The sequence below is a fragment of the Microcaecilia unicolor genome, chromosome 1 (assembly GCF_901765095.1).
Source record: "Microcaecilia unicolor chromosome 1, aMicUni1.1, whole genome shotgun sequence".
Lineage (NCBI taxonomy): Eukaryota > Metazoa > Chordata > Amphibia > Gymnophiona > Siphonopidae > Microcaecilia > Microcaecilia unicolor.
The window spans coordinates 11422058-11440742 of NC_044031.1; the positions used below are offsets into that span (position 1 = coordinate 11422058).

The 18685-nt window shown below is 44.7% G+C and overlaps 2 protein-coding genes across 2 annotated transcripts in view; both read left to right on the plus strand.

Annotated features, from left to right (window-relative positions):
- Nucleotides 1-9881, plus strand: part of LOC115460752 (zinc finger protein 184-like) — a 26344-nt gene extending 16463 nt beyond the window's left edge. The window contains exons 3-4 of the mRNA XM_030190503.1: nt 9054-9770; nt 9817-9881. Coding sequence (XP_030046363.1) covers nt 9054-9770; nt 9817-9881 — 782 coding nt within the window. The remainder of the gene's footprint in view (nt 1-9053; nt 9771-9816) is intronic.
- LOC115462973 (zinc finger protein 850-like) lies at nt 9747-12781 on the plus strand. The gene has a single exon (XM_030193108.1). The coding sequence runs from the start codon at nt 9908-9910 to the stop codon at nt 12539-12541; it is 2634 nt and encodes an 877-aa protein (XP_030048968.1). The 5' UTR covers nt 9747-9907; the 3' UTR covers nt 12542-12781.
- The last annotated feature ends 5904 nt before the right edge of the window (nt 12782-18685 follow it).

An 18685-nucleotide genomic window follows, 5' to 3' on the forward strand; every position in this document is an offset into this window, starting at 1 on the left:
ACAGTGCTGGACAGACTTTTACGGTCTGTGTCCCACAAATGAGAACATGAATAGGCTGGAGTGGGCTTCGATGGCAACTCCAGCAGTTGGAACATAAGGATAGGGCCAGATAGACTTCTGTGGTCTTTGTTCCAGAAACACGAAAGAAAGACCATAATCAAGTATATAATATCACACTCGTTGATTTAATGGTGTTAAAGGGGCGATCAAGGAGGACAAAGCCGTAGCGGAGAAATTAAATGAATTCTTTGCTTCGGTCTTCACCGAGGAGGATTTGGGGGGGACACCGGTGCCGGAAAGAATATTTGAAGCGGGGGAGTCGGAGAAACTAAACAAATTCTCTGTAACCTTGGAGGATGTAATGGGTCAGTTCAGCAAGCTGAAGAGTAGTAAATCACCGGGACCTGATGGTATTCATCCCAGAGTATTAATAGAACTAAAAAATGAACTTGCGGAGCTACTGTTAGAAATATGCAATCTGTCCCTAAAATCGAGTGTAATACCGGAAGACTGGAGGGTAGCCAATGTTACTCCGATTTTTAAGAAGGGTTCCAGAGGAGATCCGGGAAATTATAGACCGGTGAGTCTGACGTCGGTGCCGGGCAAGATGGTGGAGGCTATTATTAAGAATAAAATTGCAGAGCATATACAAAACATGGACTGATGAGACAAAGTCAGCACGGATTTAGTGAAGGGAAGTCTTGCCTCACCAATCTAATGCATTTTTTTGAGGGGGTAAGCAAACATGTGGACAATGGGGAGCCGGTTGATATTGTATATCTGGATTTTCAGAAGGCGTTTGACAAAGTGCCGCACGAAAGACTCCTGAAGAAATTGCAGAGTCATGGAATCGGAGGTAGGGTACTATTATGGATTAAGAACTGGTTGAAAGATAGGAAGCAGAGAGTAGGATTGCGTGGCCAGTATTCTCAGTGGAGGAGGGTAGTTAGTGGGGTCCCGCAGGGGTCTGTGCTGGGTCCGTTGCTTTTTAATGTATTTATAAATGACCTAGAGATGGGAATAACTAGTGAGGTAATTAAATTCGCCGATGACACAAAATTATTCAGGGTCGTCAAGTCGCAGGAGGAATGTGAACGATTACAGGAGGACCTTGCGAGACTGGGAGAATGGGCGTGCAAGTGGCAGATGAAGTTCAATGTTGACAAGTGCAAAGTGATGCATGTGGGTAAGAGGAACCCGAATTATAGCTACGTCTTGCAAGGTTCCACGTTAGGAGTTACGGATCAAGAAAGGGATCTGGGTGTCGTCGTCGATGATACGCTGAAACCTTCTGCTCAGTGTGCTGCTGCGGCTAGGAAAGCGAATAGAATGTTGGGTGTTATTAGGAAGGGTATGGAGTCCAGGTGTGCGGATGTTATAATGCCGTTGTATCGCTCCATGGTGCGACCGCACCTGGAGTATTGTGTTCAGTACTGGTCTCCGTATCTCAAAAAAGATATAGTAGAATTGGAAAAGGTACAGCGAAGGGCGACGAAAATGATAGTGGGGATGGGACGACTTTCCTATGAAGAGAGGCTGAGAAGGCTAGGGCTTTTCAGCTTGGAGAAGAGACGGCTGAGGGGAGATATGATAGAAGTGTATAAAATAATGAGTGGAATGGATCGGGTGGATGTGAAGCGACTGTTCACGCTATCCAAAAATACTAGGACTAGAGGGCATGAGTTGAAGCTACAGTGTGGTAAATTTAAAACGAATCGGAGAAAATTTTTCTTCACCCAACGTGTAATTAGACTCTGGAATTCGTTGCCGGAGAACGTGGTACGGGCGGTTAGCTTGACGGAGTTTAAAAAGGGGTTAGATAGATTCCTAAAGGACAAGTCCATAGACCGCTATTAAATGGACTTGGAAAAATTCCGCATTTTTAGGTATAACTTGTCTGGAATGTTTTTACGTTTAGGGAGCGTGCCAGGTGCCCTTGACCTGGATTGGCCACTGTCGGTGACAGGATGCTGGGCTAGATGGACCTTTGGTCTTTCCTAGTATGGCACTACTTATGTACTTATGTACTTATGAATTGATCATGAGTGTGACTGTTGGGCAGAGTGGATGGACCGTTCAGGTCTATTTGCTGTCACTTACTATGTTACTATTAATCCTCTTTGCTCCCAGGCTGGTGCACAGACCTCAGCTCTGACACATGCACGAGAATCAGATGTCACCTGACCTACTGGCGCGTGCATGTGGTGGCCTCTCAGCACACACTGCCAGTGAATCAGAGACAAATCTTACATGTGTGCACCAGAGTGTTCCAAGTTCCAACTTCCATTCCTTCCTTGCCTACAGTGCTGTGGCTCAAATCCAGAAAGAGACTGAGGGAGCTGACTGGAACTTTCTTTTATGCACTATTAAATTCTTACGGGGATGGGTTAAATTCTTACGGGGATGGTTGGGGATGGGTTAAATTCTTGCGGGGACGGGTGGGGACGGGTTGGGATGGTTTAAATTTTTGCGGGGATGGGTGGGGATGGGTAAGATTCCAGTGGGTACGGGTAAGATTCCAGCAGGGACGGGTGGGGATGGGTTGGATTTCTGTCCCCGTGCAACTCTCTAGTCTGGACCTATTTTGGTTTTGTAATAAGATCTTTTGGTTTGTCTTATTGCATATATTTGTATTTTCTTTGCATTTGTTTCAATGCATTGAATGTGTGTACATCTTTTATTTTTTTCCATGTTCGTTCAAGCCCCCTAGCTTGTGTTTTTAGTTTTTTCAGTTCTTCGTTATACCGTGGTATCGAGTTGTGTCTTCGTGAGGTTCTTGTTTGTAGTGGTGCTGATTCGTCTAATATGCTTCTGCATCTGTTATCCCAATCTAGGAGACAGTGTATCAAGTCCGTTTGTGCTGTCCATTCGTTATTGTATATCTGTTGCCAGAATATTACAGAGTCTACTTGGCCTCTTGTGGTGTAGGATGAACACAGAGGATCTCTAATTAGAAAATGGATGGTATAAAAACTCTAAACTTAAATGGTTGTATGGGTGTGGATGTGTTCAGTGATGCTTAGATGGCGACTCCAGTCGTGATGAACTAGGGCCGGTGCTGGGCAGACTTGTACGGTCTGTGTCCTGTATACTACAGTCCGGCTTAGGATGGTCTGGAAAGGGCTTTGACAGCAACTTCATTGGCAGAGAAACAAATGGTTAGCGCTTAGATGTAATTCATGAAAGAACGACAGAGGGATCAGTGATAAAATCATGAGAGGGAGGGAACAAAAAACCAGAAGGCGCTCCATACAACTAAATCATGGAAAGTTTGAGTATTGCAGTTGTCTGGATCTTCTAACTAGAACAGATGTTTCAGCCATCCTGAAGAAAGCCACAGTACGATAACGCCCTCATCAGGTTCTACTGTTATATTCTTTCCTCTGTTAGGCCTCTTTCTAAGGGCTAGGCCTAAGGCCTGTATTTGCTCAGTTTGGTTCTCACATGTAACATACAGTACTGCTTTCTTAGGAGTTGAGAACAGACACTTCAGGGATACACATTTTACTGACTTTGCTGGAGCTGAGACTAGGCTTTTCATATAAACTGGATATAATGATGTAACCTTGGGACACAGTGAGCCTAGAATGTTTCAGTTTTTGGGTGAGGGGACACAAGGGTATTTTTTGCTCTCTGACTAACTGCACGCAGAACTGATAAGTAATTAGCTAATGGCTACAGACTTTGCACGTGAATTCCCATCAGGAGAGACTGATAGAATACAGGAACAATCCATATATGGTATGAGGCTACCTAATGGTTCTGGTTTATGGGAAATCACATGATTTGGGCAAACCAAAACTTACAAATGATATATATGTGGTGTGATGATGGGACAGTGTGAGCTGAGCACTCTGTTATTCAGGATGTGTCTTGTTTTGTGGTGTGCTCCAGAGGGAACAATTACCTTGTATATTTTTGGCTTAGTGATTATACCAATAAACCTTTGTTTGTGATGCGCCTACAGCTAAGTCTGATTGTACCTCTTATTCTTAAGCTAACAAGGCTGAAGTGTTTTCCCCTCCCTGGAGAGGGCAAGGTGATTGGGAAAACACATTACCCACAGTCCTAAAGTATTCTATTTTTTTATTTTTTTTTATTTTTAGAAATCTTTATTGAGCAAAAAGAGTATAACACAGAACATATATAACTCGGCTCATTACATCTTATTCCAAGTGAGCCCAACACAGCATTAAATAATATACATGGAATATCGTATGGTGTCATCGGCCCCACCATAGTCACCTTGTGTACATCATATTTTTAATCCAGTTTTATAATACCCTCTCCTGCCCTCCCACCCTCTTCCCTACCTCCCCTACTCCCTCCATCGAACTCCCACTCTCTAACCCCTCCCCCCTCCCTCCCCTCTCAAACCAATCATCAGCTAGTTCGGACAAGCATTCAAGAATGGCAACCACACCTTCTCCCATTTAGGCAATACTTTCCTTTTCACAGCCGTCAGTCTCTCCATCTCACATATACATTTCACCTTCGTGATCCAAGCTGTCAGCGGTGGAGCCCTCGAGGCCTTCCAGTGCCTTGCTAGGTTAATCCGGGCAGCCTGCAGGGCTCCCCGCACCAGCAACCATTGATTCAACTGTAATCCCTCAGGCCGCCCCCCCAATACAAAAATCAAAGGATGCCACTGCACAGATCTTCCAACCCATTTTTGGAGCCTGGATTGAACTCCCCTCCAATATGCCTGGGCCTTACGACAGGTCCACCATATGTGTCCCATAGTTCCTTCACCCCCACACTGTCTCCAACATGACCTCGTCACTGATGGGCACATATGGTTCAACCTTACAGGCGTGAGATACCACCAGTAAAAGACTTTTAATGTGTTCTCCTGCAGGGCTACCGATCATGCTGATTTCAGTATACCTCTCTCCAAATGCTCCCATCCTTTCTCTGGTAATTCAAAATTCAACTCCTGCTCCCACCGCCTCCTATGTGTAAGAGAGGGTTTATGTTGAGCTGCTAAGTGCGTGTACAGGGAGGATATCATTCCTCGGGTGGTCTGAGAGTCAACACACAGTACCTCCAAAGGGTGAGCCTCCCTCTTCATACATGTTGCATAGGCGGGTCCTTGCAGGTAGTGTAAAGTCTGTATGTGTGCGTAGCGATCTTCCCTCCCAAGGCTGTAGTCTTCTACCAAGGTCTCAAAGGGTATCACTTTGGTTCCCACATGCAACTGCCCCCACATGTCCAGGCCATTTTTCGCCCATCTACTAAAGATAGTGTCCCCTACCCTCGGATGGAACCCTGGGTTATCCACTATAGGTGCCAGACCCGAAGAAAAAGGTTGACCTTCCTCAAACATACTGTCCCAGTAGTGGAATGTAGCCTGCACTGTGGGAGGGAATTTGTCTACCTGTCCTCTATGCCGTGCCGGCAGCCACATCAAATGTCCCAACTTACTGGAGCCCACCTGTGACTGCTCCAAATGGACCCAAAGTTTATGGTCATCAGAGCGGAACCACTCCACTGCCGCTCTTGCCTGTGCTGCACAGTAGTACCAATAAAGATTCGGGACTCCCAGTCCGCCCTTCTTTCTACCCTTGTACAGAAGTGTTCGGGAGAGCCGTGGCCTCTTCTGATTCCAAACGAACCTATTAAGCCTATCTTGCAACCCCGACAGAAACTCCCTAGGAAGTCTCATAGGAATTACTTGAAACAGGTACAGGAGTCTTGGCAACACGTTCATCTTTATTGTGGCTATGCGACCTAACCAGGATAATCCCATAGGCATCCAACGATCCAAATCTCTTACTATTTCTTTCTTAAGTCCTGGGTTGTTAACCTCAAACAAGTCAGGCAAGTGTTTTGGAATCTGCACCCCCAGATACCTTAATTCCCTATCTGCCCATTTAAAAGCAAAAGATACCTTCAGTGTTTCCGACAGGTTCGGCGGGATGCCTACAGTCATACCAATCGATTTGTTGGCATTAAGCTTGTAGCCCGAGATTCTAGCATACTCCCCTATCTCCCTCATCAAATTGGGCAGTGAGACCAAAGGCTTTGTCAGATACAGGAGAACGTCGTCTGCAAATAAAGCGATCTTATGTTCCTGGGTTCCCACCCAGATCTTGTAATGTCAGCGTTCTCACATATTGCCTCCGCCAGGGGCTCCATCGCCAAGGCGAATAACAAGGGAGACAGAGGACAGCCCTGTCTAGTTCCTCTACCCAGCCTAAAGGCCCCAGAGTTTCCCCCATTAATTCTCACACAGGCTTGTGGGGCCAAGTACAGAGCCTGAATCCAGGACCTATAGAACTGCCCTATCCCCACTCGCTGTAATACTTTGTCCAGGTATCCCCAATGGACCCTGTCGAATGCCTTTTCCTCGTCTAATCCTAACAACACTACTGGTATTGGCTTTACTGTTGCCCTATGTAGTAAGTTCAGTGTTCTACGAATGTTGTCCATAGCCTGTCTCTTAACTACGAACCCTACTTGGTCCGGGTGGATTAGTGTGGGGAGCACTGCACTGAGTCGGTTGGCTAGCACCTTCGCCAATATCTTTACATCTGCGTTTAGTATCGAGATGGGGCAATAGGAAGCACAATCTGCCTTGTCTTTGCCCGGTTTTGGGATTACAGCTACCCATGCCTCCATCATTGATCGGGGCAGCCCGTCACCCTCCCTCACTGAGTTGATAACCGACGCTAGGTACGGTGCCAAGGACCCTCCAAAGGTCTTAAAAAACTCATTTGTGTACCCATCTAAGCCCGGTGCCTTACCATTCGGCAGTGATTTGATGACCTGAAGTACTTCATCTACTAACACCGGGGCCTCCAGTTTCCTCTTCTGTTGCTCTGAAAGCATCGGGAGGCCTCTGTCTTTCAGATAGTTATCTATGTCCCCAGTCTGTACAGAGGCATCCTCCCTATATAGTGATTCATAATATTGGGCAAAACGCTCCCTAATCAGGGCTGAAGAATGCAACAGGGTCCCCTTGTCATCTTTCACTTTCAGAATTTGGTGGTCAGCCCTCATCTTCCGCAATTTGTTAGCCAGCAACCTGCCCAGCTTGTTAGTACTTTCATAATATACTTGTTTTAAACGGGCATGCACAAACTGCAAGCTCTCTTCATGCAACTCAGTGAACTCCAACCTCACCTCCTGGAGCCGTCTGTAGTCAGACACAGTGCCAGTAGCCCTGTGTCTGTTCTCCAATGCCCCCAGCCTCTCCATACATTGCACCAGACGTGCCTTTTTTTTTTTTTTTTTTTTTACATTTGTACCCCGCACTTTCCCACTCATGGCAGGCTCTATGCAGTGGGCAATGGAGGGTTAAGTGACTTGCCCAGAGTCACAAGGAGCTGCCTGTGCCGGGAATCGAACTGAGTTCCTCAGTTCCCCAGGACCAAAGTCCACCACCCTAACCACTAGGCCACTCCTCCGCTCCTTGCGTAACTTGGCCCTTTGACTAGCACACTTTATGAAGTAGCCCCTCGCTACTGCTTTAAAGGCATCCCATACTGTACCCAGTGTGGGGCCAGAGTCCAGATTGATGTCAAAATATTCCTTCAGGACTGGAACGAAATTATCCACTATGTCAGGGTCACTTAACAAGCAGTTATTTAGAGACCATCTGGTGTTTCGTACCACTTCCCTAAGGGAGGGGATGATAGCCCAGACTGGTGCGTGGTCTGATATTGAGATGTGCCCAATTGAGGAATCCCCACCTCCATTCAGCAATATTTTGTCCACAAATACATAATCAAATCTGGAGCAGGATAAATGCACCTGAGAGTAGAATGTATAATCTCTCCCTCTAGGATTCCTCTGTCTCCATACATCGCACAATCCCAGCTCCTCTACCATATTTTTCAGGGCCTGAGAAATTCTATTATCTCCTGGAGCTGGGGGTGCAGACTGGTCTAGGCCAGGCTGCATGGTCGCATTAAAATCTCCTGCCATCAGCACCCTTCCCCTAGCGAATGCCTGCAGGTTAAAGTATTCTATTTTAACCTCTGCCATTAGCCTTTTCTTTATATAGAGTTGCCCATATCTTCTCCAACGTCAACTAACGTTGCAATGCTAAGCCAAGTCAAGTTGCTAAGTTTCACCCTGTTTTCAAGGGTTTCACTCTCCATTGTTATAAGGGTTATTGATACGATGTAAGCCACATTGAACCAAATATGCTTTGGATAATGTGGGATAGAAACAAATAAATAAATAAACCCAGCTGAAACATGGGTTCCACTTACGCAGACCCAGCAAGACCCAGACAACCACAACATGATGCCTGCTACGGAAGCCTAAGAGAGCGTAGAAAGGTTGTTTTACCTGCAGTGCATAATTAAGCTGTGGACGGTACCAGAGGATGTGGTCAAAGCGAATACAATAGAGAGTTTCAAAAGAGGAAAATCCATAAAAATATTCTCAGGCTGGTAGACTTGGGAGAGATATTGCTCATCACTGGAAAATAAACCATAACTTTTTGGGATCTGCCAGGCGCCTGTGACCAGACTGGCCACCATTGGAGACAGGATCAAGACTCCGATGGCTGTTATACCGATGTGGAAAGGCCAACAAGGAGCTTTTAAATATCAATTTGAGGGAGATCATGTATTTTATTTGCATCTCTGGTAATCATCAGCATGGATATGTTGTATTTTCTGTACTGAGGGGTCTGTGTATTACTACGATAGAGGGGTTCAAAAGAGGTTTGAACGTTTCTGGTGGAAAAGTCCAGGTAGATTTGGCAAAGCCATTGCTCGTCACTGGAAAATGAACCATTAGAATTAGATGCTTCATTTGGGGTCTGCCAGGCACTTGGGACCAGACTGGCCACTGTTGGAGACAGGATCAAGACTCCGATGGCTATTCTTATGCTAATGTGGAAAGGCCAAACAGGAGCTTTTAAATGTCAACTTGAGTGAGATCGTGTGTTTTATGAGTGGCTGATAATCATCGGCTTGGTTATGTTGTATTTCCAGCAGCAAAAGGGTGGTAAACTTGTAAAGGGATAATCTATTAGTAAACTTGTTAAATTATTCTCCTATAATCATACGCAATGCTCTTTTTTTTTTTTTATTTAGAAAACGATCCTAAACCTAGTAATACAGAGAAACACAACTGGAAGCTCCTTGAGAAGCCGGAAGGGGAAAAGATGTTACCAGAAAGAGAGAAAGAGAAGACTCGTTCCTGTTCTGACTGGGAAGAAAAGGGAAAAAATCTAAATAAACAAAAACCTTCACCAGGAGGCTCAGTTCTGTGTACTCAAAGTACCAGTAATATCATACAGGCAGGGGAAGAGGAGAGAAACCGGATGAGAGATCAAAGCTGTTCCTGTGATATTTGTGAGATTTTCCTCGGTGATCAACTAAAATCACATCACAGATCTGATACTGAAGAGAGACCATCTACATGTACGGACAGTGGGAAAAACGTCAGTCAAAAGAGGAAACTACAGGGACAAGAGAAAACATGCATAAAAGAAAAACATTTTACAGGCTCTGCATGTGGGAAAGGTTTCAGTAGGAAGAAAGAGCTAATGCAACATGAGAAAACTAATAAAGAAACTAGAATGTGTACAGGATATGAGAAAAACTTTATCAGTAAAACAGACATTACAAAAGACACCTCTAAAAATACAATATCTTCATGTCCTGAATGTGATCAAAGCTTCAGTTGGGAAGAAAACTTCACAAGAAATGCAACTTTCCTCCCGGGAGACAAATCAGTTTTAAGTACTGAATGTCAGAAAAGCTTTAGCTATAGAGATGTATTCACAGATCGTAAAAAATCTCAAACTGGTGAGGAACTGGACAAGTGTACTAAATCTGAACAAATATTTTGCAGGAAGACAAACCTCTCTAATGACCAGAAAAACAAGAGATTATATACTTGTGCTGACAGTGGAATAAGTGCTTGTTGGAAAGGAAACCTCACAATGCACAAGAGACTTAATTCAGTATTGAAACCATTTACCTCTACTATGTGTGGTAAAAGCTTCACTACAGATAGTCTCCGAGACCACCCGAAAACTGACACTGGAATGAACCCATTTACCTGTACTGACTGTAATGAAAGCTTCAGTCAAAAAGAACACCTCACAAAACACAAGAGAATCCACACCATTGAGCGATTGCCAGGTAGTGAGGGTGGTAAAAGCTTTACTGAGAAGACTACACTGACCATACACCAGAGAATCCACACAGGAGAAAAGCCATTTACATGTACTGAGTGTGGTAAAAGCTTTAGTGAAAAGGGAAGACTGACTCTACACCAGAGAATACACACAGGGGTGAAACCATTTACGTGTAGTGCTTGTGGTAAAAGCTTCATTAGCAAGAGTGCACTTAAAAGACACCAGGTAATCCATTCCGCATTGAAACCATTTACCTGCACTGAGTGTAATAAAAGCTTCAGTCAGAAGGTACACCTCATAAACCACAAGAGAATCCACACAATTGAGCTATTTCCATGTAGTGAATGTGGTAAAAGCTTTAGTAAAAAGGGAAGACTGACTCTACACCAGAGAATACACACAGGGGTGAAACCATTTACCTGTAGTGCTTGTGGTAAAAGCTTCTTTAGCAAGAGTGCACTTAAAAGGCACCAGCTAATCCATTCAGGACTGAAACCATTTACCTGCACTGAGTGTGGTAAAAGCTTAACTACGAAGGGAACACTGATCAAACACCAGAAAATCCATACAGGAGAGAAGCCATTTACATGTAGTGAGTGTGGTAAAAGCCTAAGTACGAAGGGAACACTGATCAAACACCAGAAAATCCATACAGGAGAGAAGCCATTTACATGTAGTGAGTGTGGTAAAAGCTTTAATAAAAAGGGAACACTGATCAAACACCAGAAAATCCATACAGGAGAGAAGCCATTTACATGTAGTGAGTGTGGTAAAAGCTTTAATAAAAAGGGAACACTGATCAAACACCAGAAAATCCATACAGGAGAGAAGCCGTTTTTATATAATCAGTGTGGTAAAAGCTTTAGCATAATGGGAAGTCTGATCATGCACCAGAGAATCCACACAGGTGAGAAGCCGTTTACATGTAGTGAGTGTGGTAAAAGCTTTACTGTGAAAAATACACTGACCATACATCAGAGAATCCACAAAGGGGTGAATCTGTTTACATGTAATGAGTGTGGTAAAAGCTTTAATAAAAAGGGAACACTGATCAACCACCAGAAAATCCATACAGGAGAGAAGCCGTTTACATGTACTGAGTGTGGTAAAAGCTTAAGTACGAAGGGAACACTGATCAGACACCAGAGAATCCATACAGGAGAGAAGCCATTTACATGTAGTAAGTGTTGTAAAAGCTTTACTGAGAAGAAAACACTGATCATACATCAGAGAATCCACACAGGAGAGAAGCCATTTACATGTAGTGAGTGTGGTAAAAGCTTCATTGATAAGAGTTCACTTAAAAGACACCAGGTAATCCATTCAGCACTGAAACCATTTACCTGTACTGACTGTAATAAAAGCTTCAGTCAGAAAGAACACCTCATAAACCACAAGAGAATCCACACCATTGAGCGATTTCCATGTAGTCAGTGTGGTAAAAGCTTAACTACAAAGGGGAAACTGATGAAACACCAGAAAATCCATACAGGAGAGATGCCATTTACATGTAGTGAGTGTGGTAAAAGCTTTACTGGGAAGAATATACTGACCAGACACCAGAGAATCCACACAGGTGAGAAGCCATTTACATGTACTGAGTGTGGTAAAAGCTTTACTGAGAAGACTACACTGACCATACACCAGAGAATCCACACAGGAGAAAAGCCATTTACATGTACTGAGTGTGGTAAAAGCTTTAGTGAAAAGGGAAGACTGACCCTACACCAGAGAATACACACAGGGGTGAAACCATTTACCTGTAGTGCTTGTGGTAAAAGCTTCTTTAGCAAGAGTGCACTTAAAAGGCACCAGGTAATCCATTCAGGACTGAAACCATTTACCTGCACTGAGTGTGGTAAAAGCTTAAGTACGAAGGGAATACTGATCAAACACCAGAAAATCCATATAGAAGAGAAGCCATTTACATGTAGTGAGTGTGATAAAAGCTTTAGTGACAAGGGAAGACTGATCAAACACCAGAAAATCCATACAGGAGAGAAGCCATTCACATGTAGTGAGTGTGGTAAAAGCTTTAATGAGGATGGAAAACTGACCATACACCAGAGAATCCACACAGGAGAGAAGCCATTTCCATGCAGTGAGTGTGGTAAAAGCTTTAGTGACAAGGGAAGACTGACCATACACCAAAGAATCCACACTGGAGTGAAGTCATTTACATGTACTGAATGTGGTAAAAGCTTTAGTAAGAAAGCAAGCCTGACTGTACACCACAGAATCCACACTGGAGAGAAGCCATTTACATGCACTGAGTGTGATAAAAGCTTCAGTGAGAAGGGAAAACTGACCACACACCAGAGAATCCACACAGGAGAGAAACCATTTACATGCACTGAATGTGGTAAAAATTTTAGTGTGAAGGCAACACTGACCAAACACCAGCGAATCCACACAGGTATGAAGCCATATACGTGAACTGAATGTTGTAAAAGCTTCACTGAGAACAGATCGCTAAAAAGCAGTGCTTTTTTTGTAGAAAAAAAAGGTGCCGGTACTCATTATGGGCGGGGTCACCACATATGGCTCCACCCCTGATAGCCACATCCACATTGGCCAAACCCCCCTTACATCAGCCATGGCATATATAAACAGACATCATTGAAAATATTATACTAATTTAGGAGAAAAAAATAACATGATTTTTTTTCATTATAAATCATTTCTGTAAGCTGTTACAGCTCCAGTATACCCAGTGCAAAATAAGACAGCAGATGTAAATTCTCAAATTGGACATATTCCAAACACTAAAATGAAAATAAAATGATTTTTTCTACCTTTGTTGTCTGGTGACTTTGTTTTTCTATCCATATTGGTCCCAGTCTCTGATTCTGCTGCTGCTGCTATTATTATTATCAAATCAAGGTAAGGTATACACAAAAAGTGGCACATATGAGTTTATCTTGTTGGGCAGACTGGATGGACCTTGCAGGTCTTTTTCTGCTGTCATCTACTATGTTACTATGTATAGCACTACCAGACGCACGCAGCGCTGAACACCTGATACAAACAGACAGTCCCTGCTCAAAAGAGCTTACAATCTAAATAATACAGACAGACAAGACAGTTACAAGTGAGGGAAATAATGGGTGAGAAGGGAGGAAGGGACAAGGGGAGGGCAATTGTGGCTAGGAGCTAAAAGCAGCAGTGAAAAGGTGGGTTTTCAGCTATCTGTTCTCTTAACTGTTTCCAGGACTTCCTTTCCATTTATTTCGTTATTTTCCTCCGTTCTTCTTCATTTCTTGCCCTACATCCATAAGTAAAAGCTGTGTCCTCCTCCATGGAATTGACTGGAGGATCCAGCTTTTGCCTATTTTCTCCATCCATGTGCAGTTTTTCTCCTCTCTTCCCTTTCTCTCATCTCCATACATGTGCAGTTTTTCTCCTCTCTTCCCTTTCCCTCATCTCCATCCATGTGCATCTTCTTTTTTTCTTTCCTCCCCTCCATCCATGTCCAGCATTTCTCATCTCTCTTCCCTCCCCTGTATTCATATAAAGCAATAATTCTCTCTCCCCTCTCCTCCATCCAAGTCCAGCATTTCTCCTCTCTCCCCCCAAACCCCTCTATCCATCCATGTCTCCTGCTCTCCTCTCCATCCATTTCCAGCATTTCTCCTCTCTTCCTTGCCCTCCCCTCCCATCCATGTGCATCTCCTTCCTGTCTTCCCTCCCCTCCATCCGTGTCCGGCGATTCTCCTCTGTCCCCTGTCCACCCCTGCCATCCATGTCCAGCGATTCTCCTCTCTCCCCTGTCCTCCCCTCTCATCCATGTCCAATGATTCTCCTCTCCCCTGCCATCTCCTCCCATCCATGTCCAGCATGTCTCCTCTCTACCCTGCCCTCCCCCCATCCATGTCCAGCGAATCTCTGTCCCCTGCCCTCCCCTCCCATTCATGTCCAGTATGTCTCCGCTCTCCCCTGCCCTGCCCTCCCATCCATGTCCAGCATGTCTCCTCTCTCCCCTGCCCTCCCCTCCATCCATGTCCAGCGATTCTCCTCTGTCCCCTGTCCACTCCTCCCATCCATGTCCAGCGATTCTCTTCTTTCCCCTGCCCTCCCCTCTCATCCATGTCCAATGATTCTCCTTTCCCCTGCCTTCCCCTTCCATCCATGTCCAGCGAATCTCTCTCCCCTGCCCTCCCCTCCCATCCATGTCCAGCGATTCTCCTCTCTCCCCTGGCCTCCCCTACCATCCATGTCCAGCATGTCTCCTCTCTCCCTTGCCCGCCCCTCCATGTCCAGCGATTCTCCTCTCTCCCCTGCCCTGCCCTGCCCTCCCCTCCCATCCATAAGTACATAAGTAATGCCACACTGGGAAAAGACCAAGGGTCCATTGAGCCCAGCATCCTGTCCACGACAGCAGCCAATCCAGGCCAAGGGCACCTGGCAAGCTTCCCAAACGTACAAACATTCTATACATGTTATTCCTGGAATTGTGGATTTTTCCCAAGTCCATTTAGTAGTGGTTTATGGACTTGTCCTTTAGGAAACCATCTAACCCCTTTTTAAACTCTGACAAGTTAACTGCCTTCACCATGTTCTCCGACAACGAATTTCAGAGTTTAATTATGCTTTGGGTGAAGAAATATTTTCTCCGATTTGTTTTAAATTTACTACACTGTAGCTTCATTGCATGCCCCCTAGTCCTAGTATTTTTGGAAAGCGTGAACAGACGTTTCATATCCACCTGTTCCACTCCACTCATTATTTTATATACCTCTATCATGTCTCACCTCAGCCATCTCTTCTCCAAGCTGAAAATCCCTAGCCTCCTTAGTCTTTCTTCATAGGGAAGTCGTCCCATCCCCGCTATCATTTTAGTCGCCCTTCGCTGCACCTTTTCCAATTCTACTATATCTTTCTTGAGATGCGGCGACCACAATTGAACACAATACTCAAGGTGCAGTCGCACCATGGAGCGATACAACGGCATTATAACATCCTCACACCTGTTTTTTATACCTTTCCTAATAATATCCAACATTGTATTCACTTTCTTAGCCACAGCAGCACACTAAGCAGAAGGTTTCAGTGTATTATCGACGACGACGACACCCAGATCCCTTTCTTGGTCCATAACTCCTAACGTGGAACCTTGCATGACGTAGCTATAATTTGGGTTCTTTTTTCCCCACATGCATCACCTTGCACTTGCTCACATTAAACATCACCTGCCATTTAGCCACCCAGTCTCCTGGTCTCGTAAGGTCCTTCTGTAATTTTTCACAATCCTGTTGCGAGTTAACGACTGAATAACTTTGTGTCATCAGCAAATGTAATTACCTCACTAGTTACTCCCATCTCTAAATCATTTATAAATATATTAAAAAGCAGCGGTCCTAGCACAGACCCCTCAGGAACCCCACTAACTACCCTTCTCCATTGTGAATACTGCCCATTTAACCCCACTCTCTGTTTCCTATCCTTTAACCAGTTTTTAATCCACAATAGGACATTTCCTCCTATCCCATGACCCTCCAATTTCCTCTGTAGCCTTTTATGAGGTACCTTCTGTCTTAGTACTATCAGGTATTCCACTACCATATAAACCAAAATCCTTCTGTAACACCAAATGTCTATTCTTTTCTTATTTCCACTATCCAAGATGTACTGTAAGCCACATTGAGCCTGCAAAGAGGTGGGAAAATGTGGGATACAAATGCAACAAATAAATAAATAAATATGAGGTACCTTGTCAAACGCCTTTTGAAAATCCGAATACACAATATCAACCGGCTCCCCTTTGTCCACATGTTTGTTTACTCCTTCGAAGAATTGAAGTAAATTGGTCAGGCACGATTTCCCCACACAAAAGCCGTGCTGACTTGGTCTCAGTAATCCATGTCCTTGGATGTGCTCTGTAATTTTGTTTTTGATAATAGCCTCTACCATTTTCCTCGGCACCGACGTCAGACTCACCGGTCTATAATTTCCCAGATCTCCCCTGGAACCTTTTTTAAAAATTGGCGTTATATTGGCCACCCTCCAATCTTTCGGTACCACACTCGATTTTAAGGATAAATTGCATATCACTAACAGTAGCTCCGCAAGCTCATTTTTCATTTCTATCAGTACTCTAGGATGAATACCATCCGGTCCAGGAGATTTGCTGCTCTTCAGTTTACATCCTCCAGGTTTACCGTGAAGTCAGTAAGTTTCTCCGACTCGTCCACTTGAAATACCATTTCCAACACCAGTATCCCACCCAAATCTTCCTCGGTGAAGACCGAAGCAAACAATTCATTCAATCTCTCTGCTACGTCTTTATCTTCCTTGATCGCCCCTTTTACCCCTCGGTCATCCAGCGGCCCAACCAATTCTTTTGCCGGCTTCCTGCTTTTAATATACTGAAAAATATTTTTGCTATGTTTTTTTTGCCTCTAATGCTATCTTTTTCATTCATAATCCCTCTTGGCCTTCTTTATCTGCGCCTTGCATTTGCTTTGACAATCCTTATGCTGCTTCTTGTTATTTTCAGATGGTTCCTTCTTCCATTTTCTGAAGGCGTTTCTTTTAGCCCTAATAGCTTCCTTCACCTCACATTTCAATTATGCCGGCTGTCTTTTGGACTTTTGTCTTTCTTTTCTAATTCTAATGCCCAGCATGTCTCCCCTCTCCCCTGCCCTCCCATCCATGTTTCCATGTTACAGATGGACCAACAATAAAGAATGACGTGTATGCAGCAGATCATAAGTTTGCTTGCTTTAAACTGAAAGGCATTGACAGCTGTGTGTGTGTGTGTGGGGGGGGGGTGGAGCCAGATTACCCAAATTGGCTCCCTTGTTGAAGTGGACTAGATAGGCTCACTTCCACTCCGGTCAATTAAACCTCCCTGGGCAGCTTTTTCCCTTCTCCAGCCCCCCCCCCCCCCCCGGCCGCTTTCTCCCTTCTCCAGCACCCCCCGGGCTGATTTCTCCCTTCTTCAGCCCCTCCCCCCCCGAGCCGCTTTCTCCCTTCTCCAGCCCCCCTTTCTCCTTTATCCAGCCCCCCCCCCCCCGAGCGTTGCCTCTTTCACTTTTTCTTCTGCCCGTCTCTCCCGTTGGCGTGGTCACTTTTTACTTCCCTGAAGCCTTCTCCCTCCTGCACAGCGCAGCACCGCACCGGCGATTCCCAGTCAGCCTTCTGCCAGCGTCGGGGCCTCTCAGGCGCGTCCCGCCTACTCTATTGCAACTTCCTGTTTTCCACAGAGGTGGGACGCACCTGAGGAGAGGCCCCGACACTGGCAGAAGGCTGACTGGGAATCGCCGGTGCGGTGCTACGCAGGAGGAAGAAGGCTTCAGGGAAGTAAAAAGTGACCACGCGGACGGGAGAGACGGGCAGAAGAGACTGGAAAACAGTAAGAATCGGGAGGAAGGGAGCAAAAAAAAAATATTTATTGTCACAAGGCGCATAGGCGCCATTTTTTCAAAACAGCTGTTTGGGGGACTGAAAAAAGGTGCCGGTAAGCTGTACCGGCACAAAAAAAGCCCTGCTAAAAAGGCACCAGATAATCCATTCAACTGTGAAGCCATTTACATGCACTGAGTGTTGTAAGAATTTCAGTCAGAAATCAAGCCTTAGGATGCACCAAAGAATCCACAGAGGAGTAAAGCCATTAACATGCACTGATTGCGGTAAAAGCTTTAGTGAGAAGGGAAAGCTGACCACACACCAGAGGATCCACACAGGAGAGAAACCATTTACATGCACTGAATGTGGTAAAAATTTTAGTGTGAAGGCAACATTGACCAAACACCAGCGAATCCACACAGGTATGAAGCCATATACATGAACTGGATGTGGTAAAAGCTTCACTGAGAACATATCGCTAGAAAGGCACCAGATTATCCATTCAGCTATGAAGCCATTTACATGCACTGAGTGTAGTAAGAATTTCAGTCAGAAATCAAGCCTTAGGATGCACCAAAGAATCCACAGAGGAGTAAAGCCATTAACATGCACTGAGTGCGGTAATATTATGGGTGGTTTTGGGCCTATAGGGAGATTAGGTCAATTTAAGCTTTGCTTCATAGATGTCTAGACCAGGTCTGAACTGTATTTTTAGGAGAATTAAGCTGTCATTATTGATCTAAGCTGGTGTACCAAAGAGCTTTGCAACATGGAGCTGAACTGTTTAGGCAAGATCATGGGACAGAAAATCGTGACGCACCAGGTGACCTGGGTACAGCCGAGGTCAGGACATGACAACCTAGCCCAATTATTTATTTATTTATTTATTGCATTTGTATCCCACATTTTCCCACCATATGACAGGTTCAATGTGGCTTACATAATAATAATGTCCCCGCTCGTGTACAACGGTTGTAGAAGTCTAGTACATAATACAGAAGTACAATAAACACTTAGGTTGATATATTAGCATATTGTGAGAGAGGTTAATATTATTGTTTTCCATTTCTGAGCTTTTCCTGATGTATGGTGGTGTGGGATTAGGCAGATCCAGAGGAGAGAGACTTCTTGAAAAAATGTGTTTTCAGTTTTTTTCTGAATTGTAGGTAAGGTGGAGGGGCATAACCGAACGGGGGCGCCCATCTATAAGGGCGGCCATCTCCGTGGATGGCC